The following is a 19,919-nucleotide window of genomic DNA, read 5'->3' as shown; positions in this document are numbered from 1 at the left end:
AATTATAATTTCTCACACACAAGAAAAAAATAAATGAAGATTTTAGTGAAAGTATTCTAAGCTTCATTAAGCATTAAAACAATGCTAGTTAGGATATCCTAAAGACTCTACCAGAAAGTGCAATCCGGGTGGTAGGGGTTCCAGTCGCACTTTTAAGTAACATCCAACAGGACAATCATGTCCATGGAAGGTATGAATGACAAGCAATTAACTGTTTTTCAGGTGCAGGCTAAACAACACGGAATACACCCCCTCCTCCCGGGTTTAGCTCAGTTCTGCCAGCCTAAAGGCTTTCACGAGTTAGATGAAAACAGCTGCTCAGTAGCTGAATACATCAGTGAAGGAAGGTTTGCAATTCTACCTGATCATTCCACCTGTGTCTAAGCTCAAGTAACTGAAACCTAAATTCTGTGACTTGTCAGCTCTGCGGTGAAAGCTAAATGGGTAATTCCTAGTCCGGAGTGTCGGTGGGGATTAGACTCCCACCACCCCCCCTCCCTGCCCCTAACAACTGAGCCCGTCCAGTGACTCCACGGTCAGGATGAACAAACGCACTCACTTCGGGCCTGCTCTGCTCAGAGTGCAAAAATGAGTCGCAGTAGCGGGTTATGCCTCCGCGTTTTGAGACTCTTGTGAGTTGGGTCCGTTTCGTGAGCATTTGGTACCGGGTAGCCCGAGTGAACAGCTCGTCCTGGGCCGTTTGGGGACATCGTACAGGTAGCACCAAGCTCGGAGTAGAGCGGGAGCTCCCGGCTTCTGTCGCCCCGCAGCCGGCAGCGGAGTGGGTCCCGAAGTGCGCGCGGACCTCCATTGGGCGCGACCCGAAGAAAAGTTCCTGAGCCCCACCCACCGGGGGCGGGGCTCTGGCTGGGCCCAACCACTGCCCAGGAGACCGGGGGAGAGGCCCGACCAATATCGTGGTCCTCATGCGAGCTCTGACTCCCATCGCGAGGGCTCCCCGCTCCTCACTCCTTTCGGAAGGCTTCCTGTTCTTGCTACACCTGCCGCAACACAGAAAAGCCCCAGCCTCTCTTTTTGGCCCCATCTCGTCGCTCGCCCCGCCCCGTCTCGTTTGGTGCGGCCCCGTGCATCTGGTCACGCGGCGGCGGGGCGAGGCCTGCTTTCGAGTTCAGGTGGTACTTCTTGCAGCCTCGGCAGGCGTCTTTCAGAGCTACCGGGACCATGCTGGACTGGGGTCGCCTAACCTTCGTACTCTTGACCGTGGTTGCCACCTGCGCCGTGGCACAGAATGCGCCGCCGGTGAGTGAGCTCTAGGGGAGGGCGCGGAGAGGGGCATGCAGCGTGGAGGTGGCGCAGGTGCGGGTGTGGCTTGAGGAACACCTGGTGCGGGACAGCATCTTTCCGGGGTCTACGGTATCCCGCTTGGCAGTGTGGGTGCAGAGTGGGCTGGTGAACCCTACCTCGGTTTGATTCCGTACACCTTTGAACAAGAAAACCTTTAAGGAAATCCTGGCCTCGGCGGAATGCTGGTTGTGATTTGCACGCCCCCCAAATTTGAGTGATTGCACTTGTTCTACCAGTTCCAGGCCTGCGCATCCTGCACTGCTAAGAGAAAAGTTCAGTCGACTCGTGTACATGACTCAATTAAGCGAGAGACTGCTTGATGACTGGGGCATTCTTTGCCAGGTGAAGAGGCGCTGAGGGAGAGATTGCCCCCGAGGCTCCTGAGATCCCTGGGAAAGGCCGAGGAGTCCACAATCAGGGCTGTGGGAGCTGCCCAGACTGGCCCCATGTGGCTGCTGTGGCCTTGACCCCCAGTCATGGGAACGCCTGTCCCGTGGCACTTTCCCAGAAGGAAGTCAGGGGAACCCAGATTTGTTAACTGCAAGAGACACTGAGGGACCAGCCTGACTTACTTTACAGAGGAGGAAGTAAACCCAGTGGGAAAACGTTTAGCCAGAGGTTACACTATTGTTTAGTGAAGTATGCCTAGATACTCAGGCCTCTTGACACCTAGTCTGGTGCTCTTTCATAATTCTCTTTGGAAACAGTAAAACTCCATTTGCAGAGTAAATGGACAGGCCAGCAGATCAGATATAAAGGAACTTGGGTGCATCTGACCTGAGGTTAGATGAGGGTGGTCTTGAATAGCTTAGGATGTCAGCAGTGGGAACAAGATACGCATTCTCTCCTTTTACTCTTATTTTTCTGAGGAGAAATGATTTAAGAATAAAATCACGGTGGGATGTTATTCATTCATTAAAATTGATAGAACATTAAGCAAAAGCAGAATAAAATAGTATGTCCAGTGATTTCAGTAACAGAAAAACACACAGTATATACATGTGGACAAGAACTGGAAGGGCATAAGAAGACATAAAATTAGGGTTGTTTTAGAGTGTGTAGGGAATTCCTTTGCTTTAAAGTGGTTGGGATTATGAGTATTTTAAAAGAGTTTAATACTTTGATACTCTTAAGTGCCTTCGGCTAAAGGCCAGCAGTAAACACATCTGTAGTTGAACAAATTAGGTTTATTACTCTTTGCAGTGAAAAAGAACGCAAACTTTTGCCCTCTTGGTAGAAGGGCATTTGGCAAAACCTATTTCATAATCTGGACTTGGGTTGTGTAATTTGAGGGTGGGTCCAAGGAACAGGGGGTTTGCTCTAGATCGGATATTTAAAAAATTTTTTTTAATGTTTATTCATTGCTGAGAGAGAGAGAGAGAGAGAGAGAGCGAGCATGAGTTGGGGAGGGGCTGAGAGAGAGGGAGACACAGAATCCAAAGTGGGCTCCAGGCTCTGAGCTGTCAGCACAGAGCCCTACGTAGGCCTGAACCTAGGAACCGTGAGATCGTGACATGAGCCTAAGTCGGAAGCTCTTAACCAACTGAGCCACCCGGGCACTCCACGATTGGGTACTTTTAAAATTCTGTGACTGGGTAAAGAAGAAACTTTAATTTAGCAAGAGAAGGGGATGTTTGGTATTTTGTAGGTTGCACAATACCCTTGTTTTGTCTGTGCTTAAAACAGAAGTAGCCTTGCTTTGTTTCATTTTATCATGTCTCAGAGTAACCTTAACTGCAGTGGGTATTCCATGAAATTAGTTATATCCAACAGGCAAACAGAAGTGGCCTTCATGTAAGTATCATACCAGTTTGTAATCATACTGGGGTCTAATTATGAACCTCTGAACAGTTTTAGATGTCAGGGGCTGCTTTTTTCCCCCCTTTCAATACTTTATTTTTTTCAAGAAGGTTTTTATTTTATTTTAAAGTTTATGTGTTTATTTTTTAGTAATCTCCACATGCAGTAGGAGGCTCAAACTCATGATCCCGAGATCCAGGGTCGAATTTTGACTGAGCCAGCCAGGTGCCCCTCAAGCAAGAGCCTTGATGAAGCTGTCTTTAGAAGAACAGTAGTTCTTTTCTAGGATAAGGGTTGTCAAAATCTTGTCTAGCTACTGATTTTAGTTTGGGAACCTGTTTTCACAAATCTTTAATGAAATGAGAAAAATGAGGGCATCAAACCAAAATTGTTCATTTAGAATGTTAGCTGCTATTCTGACTTTATGGCTTTTCAATTTTTGTTATTAAAGTGTTCTTTCTTCTGTGTGTGTGTGGGGGGGTTGTTTGTTTTTAACACCTCCACATAGAAGAATAAAAATTTGGACTCCCTTGTGCTGGGCCTCTCTTAATATTTTATTGATCTGAAAAATTCTGGCTGAAAGGACCTTTGGAACCTCATAGAAGTCTAGTGACCTCATTCCCTGATGAGAAGAAGCACTTTTTGAATCATACGATAAACTGTGCATAGCGACTTAGTAACAAAAGATATTTCAAAACTACTTTTGATAAATGTGAACAATGAAGACTGGCTTTAAGTTACAAACAAAATTATTGATTTGGAATGTCTGTGGGTTTTGTGTTTGAGGCTTTTCAGAGTATAGCATATTTTAAGGTCTTCCTGAGTCATTCTTAATTACTGACTTTATTAAAAGACCTACTAAAAGATGGTGGTGATGGGAATGGCACAAGAAATGTCTGAAGAGGGAGATGGACACAGTGTCATTCAGGGCTCTGTGGCCTTGGGAAGAGTTTTTATTTTATTTTTTTAAGTTTATTTATTGGGGGGGGGGGGACTCAAGCGCTAGTGGGGGAGGGGCAGAGAGAGAAAGGGAGGGAGAGAGAGAGTCCCAAGTAGGCTTCACGCTGTCAGTGCAGAGCCTGATGGGGGCTCAATCTCAAGAACTGTGATATCACCTGAGCTGATATCAAGAGCTAGTCGCTTAACCAACTGAGGCACCCAGGTGCCCCAAGTGTTTTCATTTTAAAAAGTCTGGGGGTGGGGGAGGGGGCAGTGTGCCTGGGTGGCTCAGTCATTTGGGCATCCGACTCTTGATTTTGGCTCAAGTCATGATCTGAGTTGATGAAGTTCCCGGGATTGAGCCCAGAGTCGGGCTCTGTGCTGGCTGCTGGCAGCCTGCTTGGGAGTCTTGCTCTCCCTCTCTCTCTGCTCCTCCCCTGTTCTTATTCTCTCCCTCCCATATTCTCTCTCTCTCTCTCAAAATAAATGAACTCTCAAAAAAATAAAAAGATAAGTCTGGGTTGGAAGTGAGCAGGGGTGGATATGAGGAGACTAGTCCAGGGGAGAACACAGGTGGAGGGTGACATACATGTGGGGTGGTGCAGTGAAGAGGGAGAGAAGTGGATGGTTCCAGAGAAAAGTAGGAGGTAGAATGAGCAGAAGGAAGGATTGGATGAGGAGGAGGGACAAGCACGTTTCTCAAGTGCTCAATCGGCTGAATGGTGGCATCACTGCCAGGAAGCACAGGAGGGGGAAAGCTGGGGTTGGAAGAATGAAGATTGTTTTTATTCTGGTTAGGTGGCATTTCCCGTGGCTCTAGGGTATCCAGCAGGCCTTTGGGACTGAAGCTCAGAAGAGGGAGATTGGGAGTCCCAGGCTTATCACTTGAAGCCTTAGGAGCAAGTGAACGTTGAGCAGAAAGGTGACACAGAAAAGAAGAGGACTAAGCAGGGGTCAGGGCACCTGCGCACGTACATGTGTCAAGTAGAGAAGAGATGGCAAAGGTGAAGCAGCAGTAACAGTGGGAAGATGAGTCTTGGGGAGGCTCAGAGGAGAGAGTGGATAGTGGTCTCCCTGTGCAGGATGCCACTGAGATGTCAGGTGTCCGTTATATTTGGCAGTTGGAGGAGATTGGTCACTTGGCCTGAGCGGTGTTGGGAGCAGAAGATAGCTTGCAGTTGGGCTGAGGAGTGATGAGAAGGAAAGGAATCAGCATGGGAGAGATGACTGTTGTCAGTAATAAATGCGAGCAGATTCCGAAACTGTGTGAAAGTGAAACCCAATGGCCCAGTACTTAATTGCTGGATCAAATTTATTTATTTTTATTTTTTAATGTTTATTTATTTATTTCGAGAGAGAGAGGGAGAAGGGGAGGAAGGGACAGAGAGAGGTAGAGAGAGAGAATCGCAAACAGGCTCGGCACTGTGAGCATAGAGCCCAGTGTGGGACTCGATCCCACAAACTGTGAGATCATGACCTGAGCTAAATCAAGAGTCGGACCCTTAACCGACTGAGCCACCCAGGCGCCCCTAGATCAAACTTCTTTTTATGCATGAACTTCTCGTGTGATTAATAACATTGTTGACATGAGCTACTAGGTCAGCTTTTGGCAATGATTTTCACAAAGTTTCCACAAACCACATACACACCTTCTGGCCTGGCCAATATTACCGTACTGTGTCTGTGTTCCCCCAGTACGCCAAAGGAAGGAACACACAGGTGTAATCTGTTCTCTTAGCCAGCAAATACTGCATGCCTACTGTGTGCCAGATTCTGTTCCGGATGCTGGGAACGGGTTAGTGATAGGTATAAGGATCCTAGCCCTCGTGGAAGGTTTATTCCCCTTCCTTTCACCTGAATATTCCTAGTTTAACAGAGTGCCATGCCATCAAAGGTGAGAAAACAAGTAAGTTTTGCTTGCCCATTTGAGTTTGTTACATATGCAAGAAACATGCCTTACTCAGTAGGTAAGTGTCTGCTCTGTGGTACACAAGAGAACATTTTAAGAAACAAATCTTAGAAAATTGTTGTCGGTAAATTAAAGAATTAAAATTGTCTGGCTAGAATTGTTCGACTTCTTTTCTGATGGTGTGAACACTGGTGTGAGTTACATAATTTCTTCGAGTTACCCTTCATTGTCTTTTTCTGAGTATGTGAATAAGACATGTGCACGAGGACTTCCTGAACTTTTTTGTAGACTCTCAGAAGCACCCAGTTCGTGGACTGGTTCGTCTCGCTGATTCTGCAGGACTCAAATATTTTGAGGACCTGGATGAGTTAGGTCATTCCTTTTAGGCATGGAGCATTTGAGTTGCTAATGGAAGAATTTTCACTTTCTATGTTGTTTTCCTAAATAATAGTGTGTCCAGTAGCTCTGTAAGTTTTCTTTATGAGTGGGGAGGACATAAAGATTGTTTAATTTCAAAGAGGTTCAAGTTCCTATCAAATAACTAGAATAATCAGAGAATTCACTGACCCAGAAAGTGTTGACAAAACACTTTCCAGAGATTTCCACCATTTCCTCTGCTGCTGGGAAGCAAAAATGAGAGAGAGCAAGTGAGAGAGAGATTGAGATTCTAAGTTGGTTGTATTTTTTTCCCCTGTGGTAAAGTGCAGCACAATATGCCAGGCCAACCAAATAGCACCTCTACCTATCCCCTAGTTGTAATCTTTACCTGTCACCTATTTAAATATTTACCTACCTTGATAAGGATGTCTATTATTTAAACTATGTATAGTTAATTTTGGTGATAGTAAGAAACTTTATATAACAGATGAGATTATTGTAATTCCATTTCAAGTCTCTACATAGATTTTGAAGTGGTCTTTCCTTGTTGAAATCTCCCTTGAAGGTGAGGATACAGCTGTCTCTACCCCCAAATCTAACCTTTTTGTTTAACATGACTTCGGTGTTAATACCTTCTGAGCACCTGAAATACTCTGGTCTTGAGCTGATGCGTTAAAAAATTTCATTCACATTTAACCTTAACTCTTTCAGCCCGAGTTTATGTAGATGTCATGTCTGTACTTCATGTTTATTTTTTGCTGCCAGGATTATCCTAATACGATGTTTTATTGGCCTCAAAGTCCCACATATATTATGGGGAGACTGCTCTCACCTCTGGGGCAGGTTGATTTCTCTCCTGGACTTGATAGAGCACTTTTAACTTTCCTCACATTGTCTCATAAGAAATATACCTTGTAGTTCGATTTTTTATATTGGCTTTTCCACCCAGCTCATGCAGATAGAATTATTAGGGAGAGATGAGCATTATTACATTGCACTACTTGCCGAGTTGATGCTAGTGATTGTTAAAAGCCCTGAAGGGAATTTAGATTGTTCACTATTAGGAATTAAATTGAGGCATTGGTTTTATTGCTATCTCTGTAGGAAACTATGTGAGAGAGAGCAGGGAGTGGGGGGCGGAAGCTGGGCCGGGGCTTTGGAGACTGGCTCTGTCTTCACCTGTGTAACCTTCCGTCACTGGTGGAGATGGGCCTTGCATCCAGAACATGAACCTAAAGTTCCTGATAACTTGAAATTTGGTAAAAGGGCTTACATTGGATTTTTATGAATCAAATCACATCTTAAACTAACCAAAAGTTGTGATATTTAGGAGAATCTTATGGTGAATAAGTTAGAATGAAGTAAGAGCTGCATTTCTAAAGTTAAGAATTACCCTTATGCAATGATATGTTTGGAAAATTCATAGTTGCACCTTAAGACTTTAGGTACAGTGCTACTTTTTGGTGTCCTTTTCTGACTTTGCTAGAGAAGGACTGGTGAGTGACGTGCCCTCAGTGCAGTTATATATTGTTGTCATTGTTTGTAATTCCAGTTACTTAACACAGTATAATGTTAGTTTCAGGGTACAACACAGTGATTCAACACTTCCATACATCACCTGGTGCCCATCACGAGTGCCCTCCTTGATCCATCTCCCCTCCAGTAACCATCCATTTGGTCTCTATAACTAAGAGTTTGTTTCTTGGTTTGACCCTTTCCCTTGTTTCTCCTTTGCTTGTTTGTTTTGTTCTTTAAATTCCACATATGAATGAAATCATATGGTATTTTGTTTTTCTCTGACTATGCTTAGCATTATACTCTAGCTTCCTCCATTCATGTCATTGCAAATGGCAAGAGTCTGTTCTTTTTATGGCTGAACAATATTCCATTACATATATATTACCACATCTTCATTTACCATTCATCTATTGATGGACCCTTGGGCTGCTTCCATGTCTTGGCTATTGTAAATAATGCTGCTGTAAACATTGGGGTGCATGTATCCCTTTGATTTAGTATTTTTGTTATCTGTGGGTAAATACCCAGTAGTGGAATTACTGGAGCATAGGGTAGTTCTATTTTTAACTTCTTGAGGAATCTCCATATTGTTTTCCAGAGTGGCTGCACCAGTACGCATTCCAACCAACAGTGCAGGAGAGTTCTTTTTTCTCCGCATCCTTGCCAGCACCGGTTGTTTCTTTGTTGTTGATTTTAACCATTCTGACAGGTGTGAGGTGATACCTCATTGTGGTTTTGATTTGCATTTCCCTGTTGATGAGTTATGTTGAACTTCTTGTCATGTATCTGTTGGCCATCTGGATAGCATCTTAGAAGTGTCTGCTGACTTCCTCTGACCATCTCTTAATTAGATTGTTTTTGGGTATTGAGTTGTATAAGCTATTTTTTGGATATGTCATTTGAAAATATCTACTCCTATTCCGAAGGTTGCCTTTTAGTTTTGCTGATTGTTTCCTTCACTGTACAGACACTTTTTATTTTGACGAGGTCCCAGTAGTTCATTTTTGTTTCCCTTGCCTCAGGAGACATGTCTAGTAAGAAGTTGCTGTGGTTGAGGTCAAAGAGATTGTTGCCTGTTTTCCCCTCTAGGATTTTGATGATTTCCTGTCTTACATTTAGGTCTTTCATCCATTTTGAGTTTATTTTTGTGTATGGTGTAAGAAAGTGGTCCAGGTTCATTCTTGTGCATGTCGCTGTCCAGTTTTCCCAACACGATTTGCTGGAGAGACTTTTTTACGTTGGATATTCTTTCCTGCTTTGTCAAAGATTAGTTGACCATAGAGTTTTGGGTTTAATTCTGGGTTGTCTAATTTGTTCCATTGATCTATGTGTCTGTTTTTGTGCCAGTACCATACTGTCTTGATGATTATAGCTTTGTAGTACAGGCTAAAGTCCAGGATTGTATGCCTCCAGCTTTACTTTTCTTTTTCATGACTGCTTTAGCTATTCAGGGTCTTTCGTAGCTCCATACAAATTTTAGAATCCTTTGTTCTAGTTCTGTGAAAAATACTGTTGCTATTTTGATAGGGATTTCATTAACTGTGTAGATTGCTTTGAGTAGTATAGACCTTTTAACAGTATTTGTTCTTCCAATCCATAAGCATGTAATGTCTTTCCATTTCTTTGTATCCTCGTCAGTTTCTTTCATCAGTGTTTAATAGTTTTCAGAGTACATTAGTTTTAGTCCTAGGTATCTTATTATTTTGGGTGCACTTTTAAATGGGATTGTTAGTTTTTCTTTTTGCTTCATTAATGGGGTGTAGAAATGCAACAGATTTCTATAGATTGATTATGTATCCTGTGACTTTACTGAATTCATTTATCCATTCTAGCAGTTTTTTGGTGGAGTCTTTAGGGTTTTCTATATATAGTATCATGGCACCTGTACGTAGTGAAAGTTTTACTTTTTTTTTTTTTTTTGTACCAATTTGGGTGCCTTTTTATTTTTCTTTTTGTTATCTGACATTTGTGGCTGATACTGTGTTGAATAAATGTGGTGCTTGTCTCATTCCTAACCTTAAGGGGAAAGCTATCAGTTTTTGCCCATTAAGGATGATGTTACCTGTAGGTTTTTCATATATAACCTTTATTATGTTGAGGTATGTTCCCTCTAAACCTATTTTGTTGAGGGTCTTTATCATGGATGGATGTTGTGCTTTGTCAAATGCTTTTCTTTGTCTATTGAAATAATCTTTCTCTCTTTCTCTTATTGATGTAATGTATCATATTGACTGATTCGTGAATATTGAACTATCCATTCAACATAGGAATAAATCCTACTTGATCATGGTGAATGATTTTTTTTTTAACGAATTGTCAGATCTAGTTTATGAGTATATTGTTGAGGATTTTTGCATCTGTGTTCATCATGGATAGTGGCCTGTAATTCTTTTTTTTTTTTTTTTTTTTTGTGGTGTCTGTTTTTTTTTTTTTTTTTAATTTTTTGTTTTAATGTTTATTTTTGAGAGAGACAGAGACAGAATGAGAGTGGATTAGGGGCAGAGAGAGAGGGAGACACAGAATCTGAAAGAGGCTCCAGGCTCTGAGCTGTCAGCACAGAGCCTGATGCGGGTCTCAAACTCACGAGCCGTAAGATCATGACCCCAGCCAAAGTCGGACGCTCAACCGACTGAGCCACCCAGGCGCCCCATCTGGTTTTGATACTAGGGTAATGCTGGTCTTTTAGAGTGAATTTGAAAGTTTTCCTTCCCCTTTTGTTTTGGTAGAATTTACCTCTGAAGCCTTCTGGCCCTGGGCTTTTGGTGCTGGGAATTTTTTGATTACTGACTCAGTTTCTTTGCTGTCTGCTCAAATTTTCTGTTTCTTCGTATCTCAGTTTTGGTAGTTTGTATGTTTCTAAGAATTTATCCACTTTTTTCTAGGTTGTCCAGTTCGTTGGCATATAATTTTTCATAATATTCTTCTATAATTGTATTTCTGTGGTGTTGGTTGTTATTTCTCTTATATCATTTGTGATTTTATTAATTTGAGTTATTTATCTATTTTTCTTAATAGGTCTGGTTAGAGGTTTGTCAATGTTGATTATTTCAAAGAAGTAGCTCCTGGTTTCATTGATCTGTTCTACTGTTTTGTTGTTGTTCTTTTATTTTGTTTTTTTAGTTTCTGTATCATTGATTTCTGCTCTAATCTTTATTATTTCCTTCCTTATGTTGATTTTAGGTTTTGTTTATTCTTTTTCTAGCTCCTTTAGGTGAAAGATTACTTTGTTAGAGATTTTTCTTGTTCTTGAGGTAGGCCTGTATTCCTATAAACTTCCACTTAGAACCACTTTTGCTGCATCCCAGAGGTTTTGGACTAATGTGTTTTCATTTTCATTTGTTTCTATGTAATTTTTTTTCTTCTTTTATTTCATGGCTGACACATTCATTGTTTAGTGGCATCTTATTTAACCTACATGTGTTTGTTGTGGTCTTTCTAGATTTTTTTCTTATAGTTGACTACTAGATTCATAGTGTTGTGGTCAGAAAAGATGCATGATATGACCTCAATCTTTTTGAATTTGTTGAGGCTTGTTTTATGGGCTAAAATGTGATCTGTTCTGGAGAATGTTCCTTGTGCACTAGAAAAGAATATGTATTCTGCTGTTTTAGGATGGAACGTTCTGAATATATCTGTTAAATCCATCTCTTCTAGCATGTCATTCAAAGCTGTTGTTTACTGGTTGATTTTCTGTTTACATGATCTGTCCCTTGACATAAATGGGGTGTTAAAGTCCCCTACTATTATTGTATTGCTATCAATTAGTTCCTTTACGTTTGTTATTAACTGTTTTATATTTTTGGGTGCATAAATATGTATAATGTTATATCTTCTTGTTGGATTGTCTCCTTTATGATTATGTAGTGCCCTTCTTTGTCTCTTGTTATAGTCTTCTTTTAAAGTCTAGTTTGTGGGGCACCTGAGTGGCTCAGTCGGTTGGGTGACCGACTTCAGCTCAGGTCATGATCTCACAGTTCGTGAGTTCGAGCCCCGCATCAGGCTCTGCGCTGACAGCTCAGAGCCTGGAGCCTGCTTCTGATTCTGTGTCTCCCTTTCACTCTGCCCCTCCCCCACTCATGCTCTGTCTCTGTCTCAGAAATAAACATTAAAAATAATTAACCAAATAAAATTAAAAAAAAATAAAGTCTAGGGGCTCCTGGGTGGCTCAGTCGGGTAAGCGTCCAACTTCGGCTCAGGTCATGATCTCGCGGTTCGTGAGTTCAAGACCCGCATTGGGCTCTGTGCTGACAGCTCAGAGTCTGGAGCCTGTTTCTGATTCTGTGTCTCCCTCTCTCTGACCCTCCCCTGTTCATGCTCTGTCTCTGTCTCTCTCAAAAATAAACGTTTAAAAAAATTTTTTTTAATAAAATAAAATAAGGTTTAGTTTGTCTGATATTAGTATTGCTATTCTGGCTTTCTTTTGACGTCCGTTTGCATGATAGATATTTCTCCATGCCCTTTCTATTTTTAAAAAAAAATTTTATTTATTTTGAGAGAGACAGAGCACAAGCAGGGGAGGGGCAGAGATAGAGAATCCCAAGCAGGCTCCATGCTGTCAAAGCAGAGCCTGACACAGGGCTTGATCCCATGAGCCATGAGATTGTGACCTGAACTGAAATCAAGAACCAGACACTTAACCGACTTAGCCACCAGGTGCTCTTCCATGCCCTTACTTTCAATCTGTACTTGTTGTTAAGTTTAAAATGAGTTTGTTGTAGCCAGTATATAGATGGATCTTGTTTCTTGTTTCATGTTTCTTTATCCATTTTTATCCATTCCTGTTTTTTTATCTTGTTTTTTTAATCGCCCTATGTCTTATAATTGAAGCATTTAATCTATTTACATTCAAAGTATTTGATAATATGTATGTATTGTCATTTTATTATTTGTCTTGTGGTTGTTTCAGAAGATTTTCTCTGATCCTTTCTTTGTATTTCTGTCTTCATGGTTTCCTGATTTTCTTAGTGGTATATTTGGATTTCTTTCTCCTTGTTCTTTGCATGTTTATTAGTGGGTTTTGATATATAATTACTGTTAGATTTGTATATAACCACATCTGAATATAGCAGTCTATATTAAATTGTTGGTCATTTGTGTTTGAACCCATTCCTTAATCCTCTCTAACCCATGTTTTAGATATATGTTATGTCTTATGTCCTTTTACTTTGTGAGTTCCTTGACTGATTTTTATACAGAAATATTACTTTTTACTGTTTTCATGTTTCCTACCTTTATACTGTCACTTTTGGTCTCTTCTGTCCAAAGAGTCCCCTCTAATGTTTCTTGCAGGGCTGGCTTAATGGTCATGCATTCTTTGAGTTTTTGTTTGGGAAACACTTTTTACCTCTCCTCCTAGCTGAATGATAGCCTTGCCGGTTAGAGTATTCTTGGCTGCAGATTTTTCCCATTCAGCACTTTGAATATATCCTGCCACTTCCTTCTTACTTGGAAAGTTTCTGCTGAAAAATCTCCTGCTAGCCTTATAGGTTTTCCTTTGTAAGTTACTGCGTTGTTTTATCTTCATGCTTTAAAATCGTTTTATCACTAAATTTTGCCAATTTAATTATAGTCTTGGAATGGGTCTGCTTTTGTTGATTTAAAAAAAATTTAATATTTATTTTTGAGAGAGAGAAGAGAGTGCAAGCAGAGGAAGGGCAGAGAGAGACACACACAGAATCCAAATCAGGCTGCAGACTCTGAGCTGTCAGCACAGAGCCTAAAGTGGGGCTCAAATTCATGAACTGTGAGAACATGATCTGAGCTGAAGTCAGACACTTAAGTGACTGAGCCACCCAGGTGCCCCTGCATTTGTTGATTTTGATAGGAGTTCTTTGTACCCCCTGGATCTAGGCATCTGTTTCCTTCTCCAGATTAGGAAGTTTTTAGCTATTATTTCTTCAAGTCAGTTTTCCAGCCCCTTTTCTCACTCTTCTTCTTTTAGGAGTCCTATAACATGAATGTTATTACACTTGATGAAGTCACTGTGTTCCCTAAATCTTTTCTAGTGTTGCATAATTATTTTGTCTCTCTTTTGTTCATCTCGATTATTTTCCATTACTGTTTTCTAGATCACTAATTCATTCCTCTGCTTCTTCCATCCTGCTGTTCATTCAGTTAACATGTCTCTCATTTCATTTGCTGTACCCTTTATCTCTGCTATATTATTCCTTATCTCTGTGTTAAGGGTCTCATTCATGTCTTTCACTCTTTTCTAAAGTCCAGTGAGTGTCCTGATGATTGTTACTTTAAATTCTCTATCAGGCATGTTACTTTATATGTGTTTCACTTAGATCTCCGGCTGAGGTCATGTCCTTTTCTTTCATTTGGGATAAATTTCTCTGTCTTCCATTTTGTCCAAGTGTCTGTGCCTGTTGCTGTGTGTTAGGAAAGTCAGCTATATCCCCTATTCTTGAGGATAATGGCCTTATGAAGAAGAGGTCCTACAGTGCCCTGCTGTATGGTGTCCTCTGTTCTCCAGGGCCTGGTGCTTCCTGGAGTATCTCTAGTGTGTGCTGCCTATGCTCTGTTTCTGGTGTCCCGGACAGTTTATCTGTGAGACCAGTTGTCTACAGAAGCTCTCTTTGCCTGTTGTGGGCAGTGTTTGGTCCCTGGTCTGAATGTCGCACATTTTGACTAGGTGTGCTCTGACCTGTGAAGTGAGACCTTTTGCCACCCCTGCTGGAGCAGAAGCTCTGCAAAACTCCCACTTTGGAAGACGCAGTGTGAGCAGGAGGTTGAGCCAGTGTTCTGGGGGAAGGGCTCCACTGTGTTGAGACCGAGGCAAGCTTATTAGGAGTGGGTAGTTCCACTAGTCAGTGGGATCAAGGCTTGGTTTAAGCACCTTAGGCAGTAAGTGTGGGAGTGGTGCTCGTTCCTGCAGGTGGTCCTGTGCTTATGCTGAGGGTCAGGGGAGGGAATAGTGACAGTCGATTCCTTTGTTCCTAGAGGGGTCTCTCTGTGAATGCTGTCTCTCTGGGACATCCTCCTACATGAGTGAATAATCCCCATTCTGTGTGCCCCAGGCACTCTTCACATCGCTATTTCTACACAGTTTCTGCAGATTGTTTACCTGCTTTCTGTCCAAGAGCAGCACAATGCCCTCTGGGGTGTATCCCAGCCAAGCCCACTGACCCTTAAAACTCCAGGCTTTAAGCCCCACTGCTTGCCAGAAGTCAAAAAATTTGGCCCCTCTTGCTTTCTAAGTCTATTGCTGTGGGGATTTTGTTTTGCCATGTGCTCCCCTGTGTGCTAGTTTGTCACTTGCCCTTCTCTATGACCTTGGCTCCCTCCCCACTGCAACAGCCACCATCTGTTTTTCTCCCATACTGCACATCTCTGCACTTCCTGCCTTCTTCAATGTGGCCTCTTTACCTTTACTTGAGTAGTATTTTCTGCCACTTTTCAGGTTGATTTCTGAGGCATTTAGGATGATTTGATAGTTATCTAGTTGTATTTGTGGGATGAGGAAAGCCTAGGGTCCTTCCACTCTGCCACCATCTTCCTGTGCTTGCTCTGTAAGTTGTTATTTTAAAATAATTTTAGATAATGATGCTTTAAAACACTAAAAAACAATGTCAGAGACTCATTCTTTGAAAATATTCCACATCATGTATATGAAATGACATTATTATTTTTTAAAGTATATTTATTTTGAGAGAGCAAGAGCGGAAGGGACAAAGAGAGAGAGAGAGAGATTGAATCCCAAGCAGGCTCCACATTGTCAGTGCAGAGCCCAATGTGGGGCTTTGAACCCATGAACCATGAGATCATGATCTGAGCCAAAACCAAGGGTCAGACACTTAACCATCTGAGCCACCCAGGCACCTCAGAATCATGTACTTTTGAATTTAATGTTTTAAAATTTCTACCAAAGCATATAGTCCAAGAAAATCAAATGATGTAGATAGGCTTATGATGAAAATCAACAGTCTTCTTGATTTTTTCCATTCCCTTCCCTAGAAGCAAACACTTTTAACTGTTAATACTCAGGTGACATTCAGCCAGAACCTATGTCTACTATCACACTAGTAGTTTGCAGCTGTCTTTTTTGATTAATTGATGCTTGTGTCATATTGGGGGCAAAAAGTTTTGAATCTCTCCTGATTATCTTTATGAATATGACTTTGATATGGTCGTGCTCAATTTGTCTCACTCAGCTTTAGACATTGTCTACTCTAATACTTCAGTGATGGATAAAAGTTTAGCTTACCTTCAACCATTTTCCATGCACCTTTCTTTCTTTTTTTTTTTTTAAGTTTTGATATATAACTGACATACCATACAATTCACCCCCTAAAAGTATATGATTTAATGGCTTCAGCATATTTACAGAATTGTGCAACTATCTCTCCAGATAGTTTTAGAACATTTTCATCATCCCTAAGGTAAGGAAACCTTATCCCTTAGCCCTGACCCTGAAACCTACCCCTCAGCCCTAGGCAACCACTTACATAATTTCTGTCCATAGATTTGCCCTTTCTTGACATTTATGTAAAGGGGATCATAAAATATGTGGTCCTTTGTGACTCACATCTTTCACTTAGCATAATGTTTTCAAGGTTCATTCACATTGTAGCATGTATCAGTACTTCATTTCTGTTTATGAGTGAATAATTTCCATTGTATGGATACACTACATTTTGATCATCCATCCATCAGTTAATGGACATTTGGGTTGTTTCCATTTTGCCTGTTGTAATGCTGCTGTGAACATTTGTATTTGTGTACGGTTTTTTTGCATGTACACGTTTTCATATTTTTTCACTTTATACATAGGAGCAGAATTAACTGGATCACATGATAACTATATGTTTAGCTGAGGAAGTGCCAGACGGTTTTCCAAAGCAGCTGCATTATTTTACACTCCCACCAGCGCTGTATGAGGGTCCCAATTTGTCTACATCCATGCCAACACTTGTTTTATTAGTAGTAGTATTGCTATCTTAGTGGATGTGAAGTGGTACCTCACTGTGGTTTTGATTTGCATTTCCCTACTGACTGTTGTTCCCTATTGACTATTACAATATTCCCTATTGTTTAGCATCTTTTCATGTGTTTGTTGACTTAGATTTTCTTTGGAGAAATGTCTCTTCAGATCTTTTGCCTATTTTTAATTAAGTTGTCTTTTTCTCACTAAGCTGTAAGATATATATATATATATTTCTAAGTTTTGCCATTGGCATAAATGTGAGGGTTTATTTCTTGGACTCTGAATTCCCTTCCATTGATTTATCTGTCTTTATACTGATACTGCAATGTCTTGATTACTGTTGCTTTAACAGTGAGTTTAAAATCAGGAAGTGTTTGGGGCGCCTGGGTGGCGCAGTCGGTTAAGCGTCCGACTTCAGCCAGGTCACGATCTCGCGGTCCATGAGTTCGAGCCCCGCATCAGGCTCTGGGCTGATGGCTCGGAGCCTGCAGCCTGTTTCCAATTCTGTGTCTCCCTCTCTCTCTGCCCCTCCCCCGTTCATGCTCTGTCTCTCTCTGTCCCAAAAATAAATTAAAAACGTTGAAAAAAAAAAAAATTAAAATCAGGAAGTGTTAGTCCTCCATCTTGGTTCGTCTTTTTCAAGACTGTTTTGGCTGTTATAGGTCCCTTGAATTTTCATATGAATTTTAGGATCACTTGTCTTCCTGCAAAGAAGCCAGCTGGGATTTTAATAGGTATTGCATCAAATCTGTGGATCTGTTTAAGGAGCATTGCCATCTTAACAATATTAAGTCTTCCAGTCTATAAACATGTATGTCTTTCCATTTATTTAGGTCTTTAATTTCTTTTTACAATATTTTATAGTTTCCAGTGTGCAAGTCTTGCACTTCTTTGGTTAAATTTACTGCTGAGTACTGTATTCTTTTTTATACTATTTTAAGTAGAACTGTTTTCCAAATTTCATTTTCAGTTTGTTCATTGCTATTGATGGGATTAATTTTTGTACATTGGTCTTGTACACTTCAAACTTGCTGAATTAACTTATTATTATTTTTTAAAATTTTAGTGGATTCCTTAGGATTTCTATGGATTACATCATCTGAAAATGAGACCATTTTACTTCTTTTTCAGTATGAATTCTTTTTATTTTCCTGCCTACTTGCTCTGGCTAGATACTGTAGCACAGTACTGAAGTGGTACTCACAGACATCCTTGACCCCTCTAACTTTTTTCTCCCTTCTTCAGTTCCATATACTTTTATTCTTGCGTAGTAAACATTAATAACATAATTGTAACTGTAATTGAGTCGTCCATTCTTTGTATATCTCCTTTTAAAAAATGGAAATAGTAAACAGCTTAAAGAAGTATGACCTGTAAATATTGGTTATTGCCTAGTGTGCTGTGATTTCATTTCCTTCTCTATAATTCGGAAGCCAAAACTCTAATGGCACTGAAAGTATATTCAACTATATTTTCTGCCAAATATTCATATTCATGCCATATTTTAGTTTGCTTCATGTTTATACCATGGCATTTTTGTACAAATTTTTTCCCTTGGGGTTTCTCATTGTTTTCTTTTCATTGTTTGTCATTAGAAGAAGAAACCAAAGCTATGCCATCCTGACTGTAGTCTGTATATTGTTCAGCTTCTGACTTATTATCTCAGTATTTATTGTGTCTATTCTTGAAACCTACTGAGTTTCTTTTTGCAGGGACCATATTTTTCCAATGCTACAGTTTCTTCCTTTAGTTTCTAGTTGTTGTTTGTTTTTTGTTCTTAAATTCTATGCTTCTCTCCTATCCTCAAGTTCTTCCAGCCCTTAAACCATACAGTTTACTGTATGGAGTCCCCCTTTCTAGACACCTGTATCCTGGAGCCCTCCATCACCTTTACCACTCTGTAAGTTGGAGCCATTATTTTGAGATTCTGTTCCTTCTTTTACTTGGTTTACTTCCTTGTTTTCCTAGAATACGTCTTGAAGTAACTTAAGAAATAATGTGTGGGAGGTAAACTGAGTCCTTGCAATGACTTAAAATCAAAGATTTTATTTAAATATAAAAATTGATCATTGTTTGATGAACTGTAAAACTCTAGTTTGAAATTAATTCCTTCTCAAGGAAATAATGGCATAACTCTTTTCTAGCATTCATATAGCTGTTGAGAAGTCTGATGGGAGTGTTATTTTTATTCTTCTGTAGGACCCACACCCCAGTTTAGGTGTAGAGGCTTTTATGTTTTTTGTCTTTATTCTTTATGTCTGAAATAGCACAGTAATGTGTCTGACTGAAGGTTCTTTTTTCAGTCACTTTTTGAGTAATCAGTAGGCGTTTTTATTTCAAAGACATCTCCATTCAGCTCTAGAAAATTTTCTTACATAATTTCACTCATAATTTCCTCCCCTTTGTTTTCTGTGTTTTCTCTTTCTGGAAATCCTATTAATCAGTTGTTAGACCCCACATATTGATTTTATAAACATTTATCTTTTTTTTTCCTCCTGTGGTTTTATTTTATTTTTCCTGTATTTTCTGTATGATATTTTCTATATTCTAAGACAGATTTTCTCACCTTTCCTTTCCTGTCTTTTTATTTCAGCATTTACACTTTTAATTACTTGGGTCACCTCTTTGTCATATCATTCTGCTCTTGTTTCATGGATATAACAATATACTGACTTTCTCTTGAGGTTACTATTTGAGTAATCAGAATGTTGAAGCTGGTAATTATTTGATATTACTTTTTTTTTCTGTTCCTTAAATTGTGAATAATCAGAATATTGAAACTGGTAATTATTTGATATTATTTATTTTTTTCTGTTCCTTAAATTATTGGAGTATATTTTAGTTAGATTGTTTTTAATTTGTTTTCTTTGTGCCTAAATATTAGAATAGGAGGCTTTTAGGGGCACCTGAGTGGCTCAGTTGTTTAAGCACCTGACTTCAGCCCAGGTCATCATGTCACGGCTCATGAGTCTGAGCCCTGCTTCGGGCTCTGTGCTGACAGCTACGAGCCTGGAGCCTGCTTCAGATTCTGTGTCTCCCTCTCTCACTGCCCCTTCCCTGCTCATGCTCTCTCTCTCCTTCAAAAACAAATAAACATGAAAAAAAAAAAAAAAAAAAAGAATAGGAGACCTTTACTCTCAG

At 40.3% G+C, this 19,919-nt stretch overlaps 1 protein-coding gene across 6 annotated transcripts in view; it reads left to right on the top strand.

Annotated features, from left to right (window-relative positions):
- Positions 1-911: 911 nt before the first annotated feature.
- Positions 912-19,919, top strand: part of ASAH1 (N-acylsphingosine amidohydrolase 1) — a 50,236-nt gene continuing 31,228 nt past the window's right edge. For 2 of the 6 annotated variants that reach the window (XM_049631756.1, XM_049631755.1), the window contains exon 1: positions 1,101-1,260. In XM_049631756.1, the coding sequence (XP_049487713.1) occupies positions 1,183-1,260 (78 nt within the window). In that variant the 5' untranslated portion in view covers positions 1,101-1,182. Of the gene's footprint in view, positions 1,261-13,986; positions 14,583-19,919 lie in introns of those variants that run through there. The other 4 variants (XM_049631754.1, XM_049631759.1, XM_049631758.1 and 1 more) reach the window with 4 other exon arrangements.

This window comes from Panthera uncia, chromosome B1 (genome assembly GCF_023721935.1).
Source record: "Panthera uncia isolate 11264 chromosome B1, Puncia_PCG_1.0, whole genome shotgun sequence".
Taxonomy (NCBI): Eukaryota; Metazoa; Chordata; class Mammalia; order Carnivora; family Felidae; genus Panthera; species Panthera uncia.
This window is presented reverse-complemented; position numbering and strand designations above follow the sequence as displayed.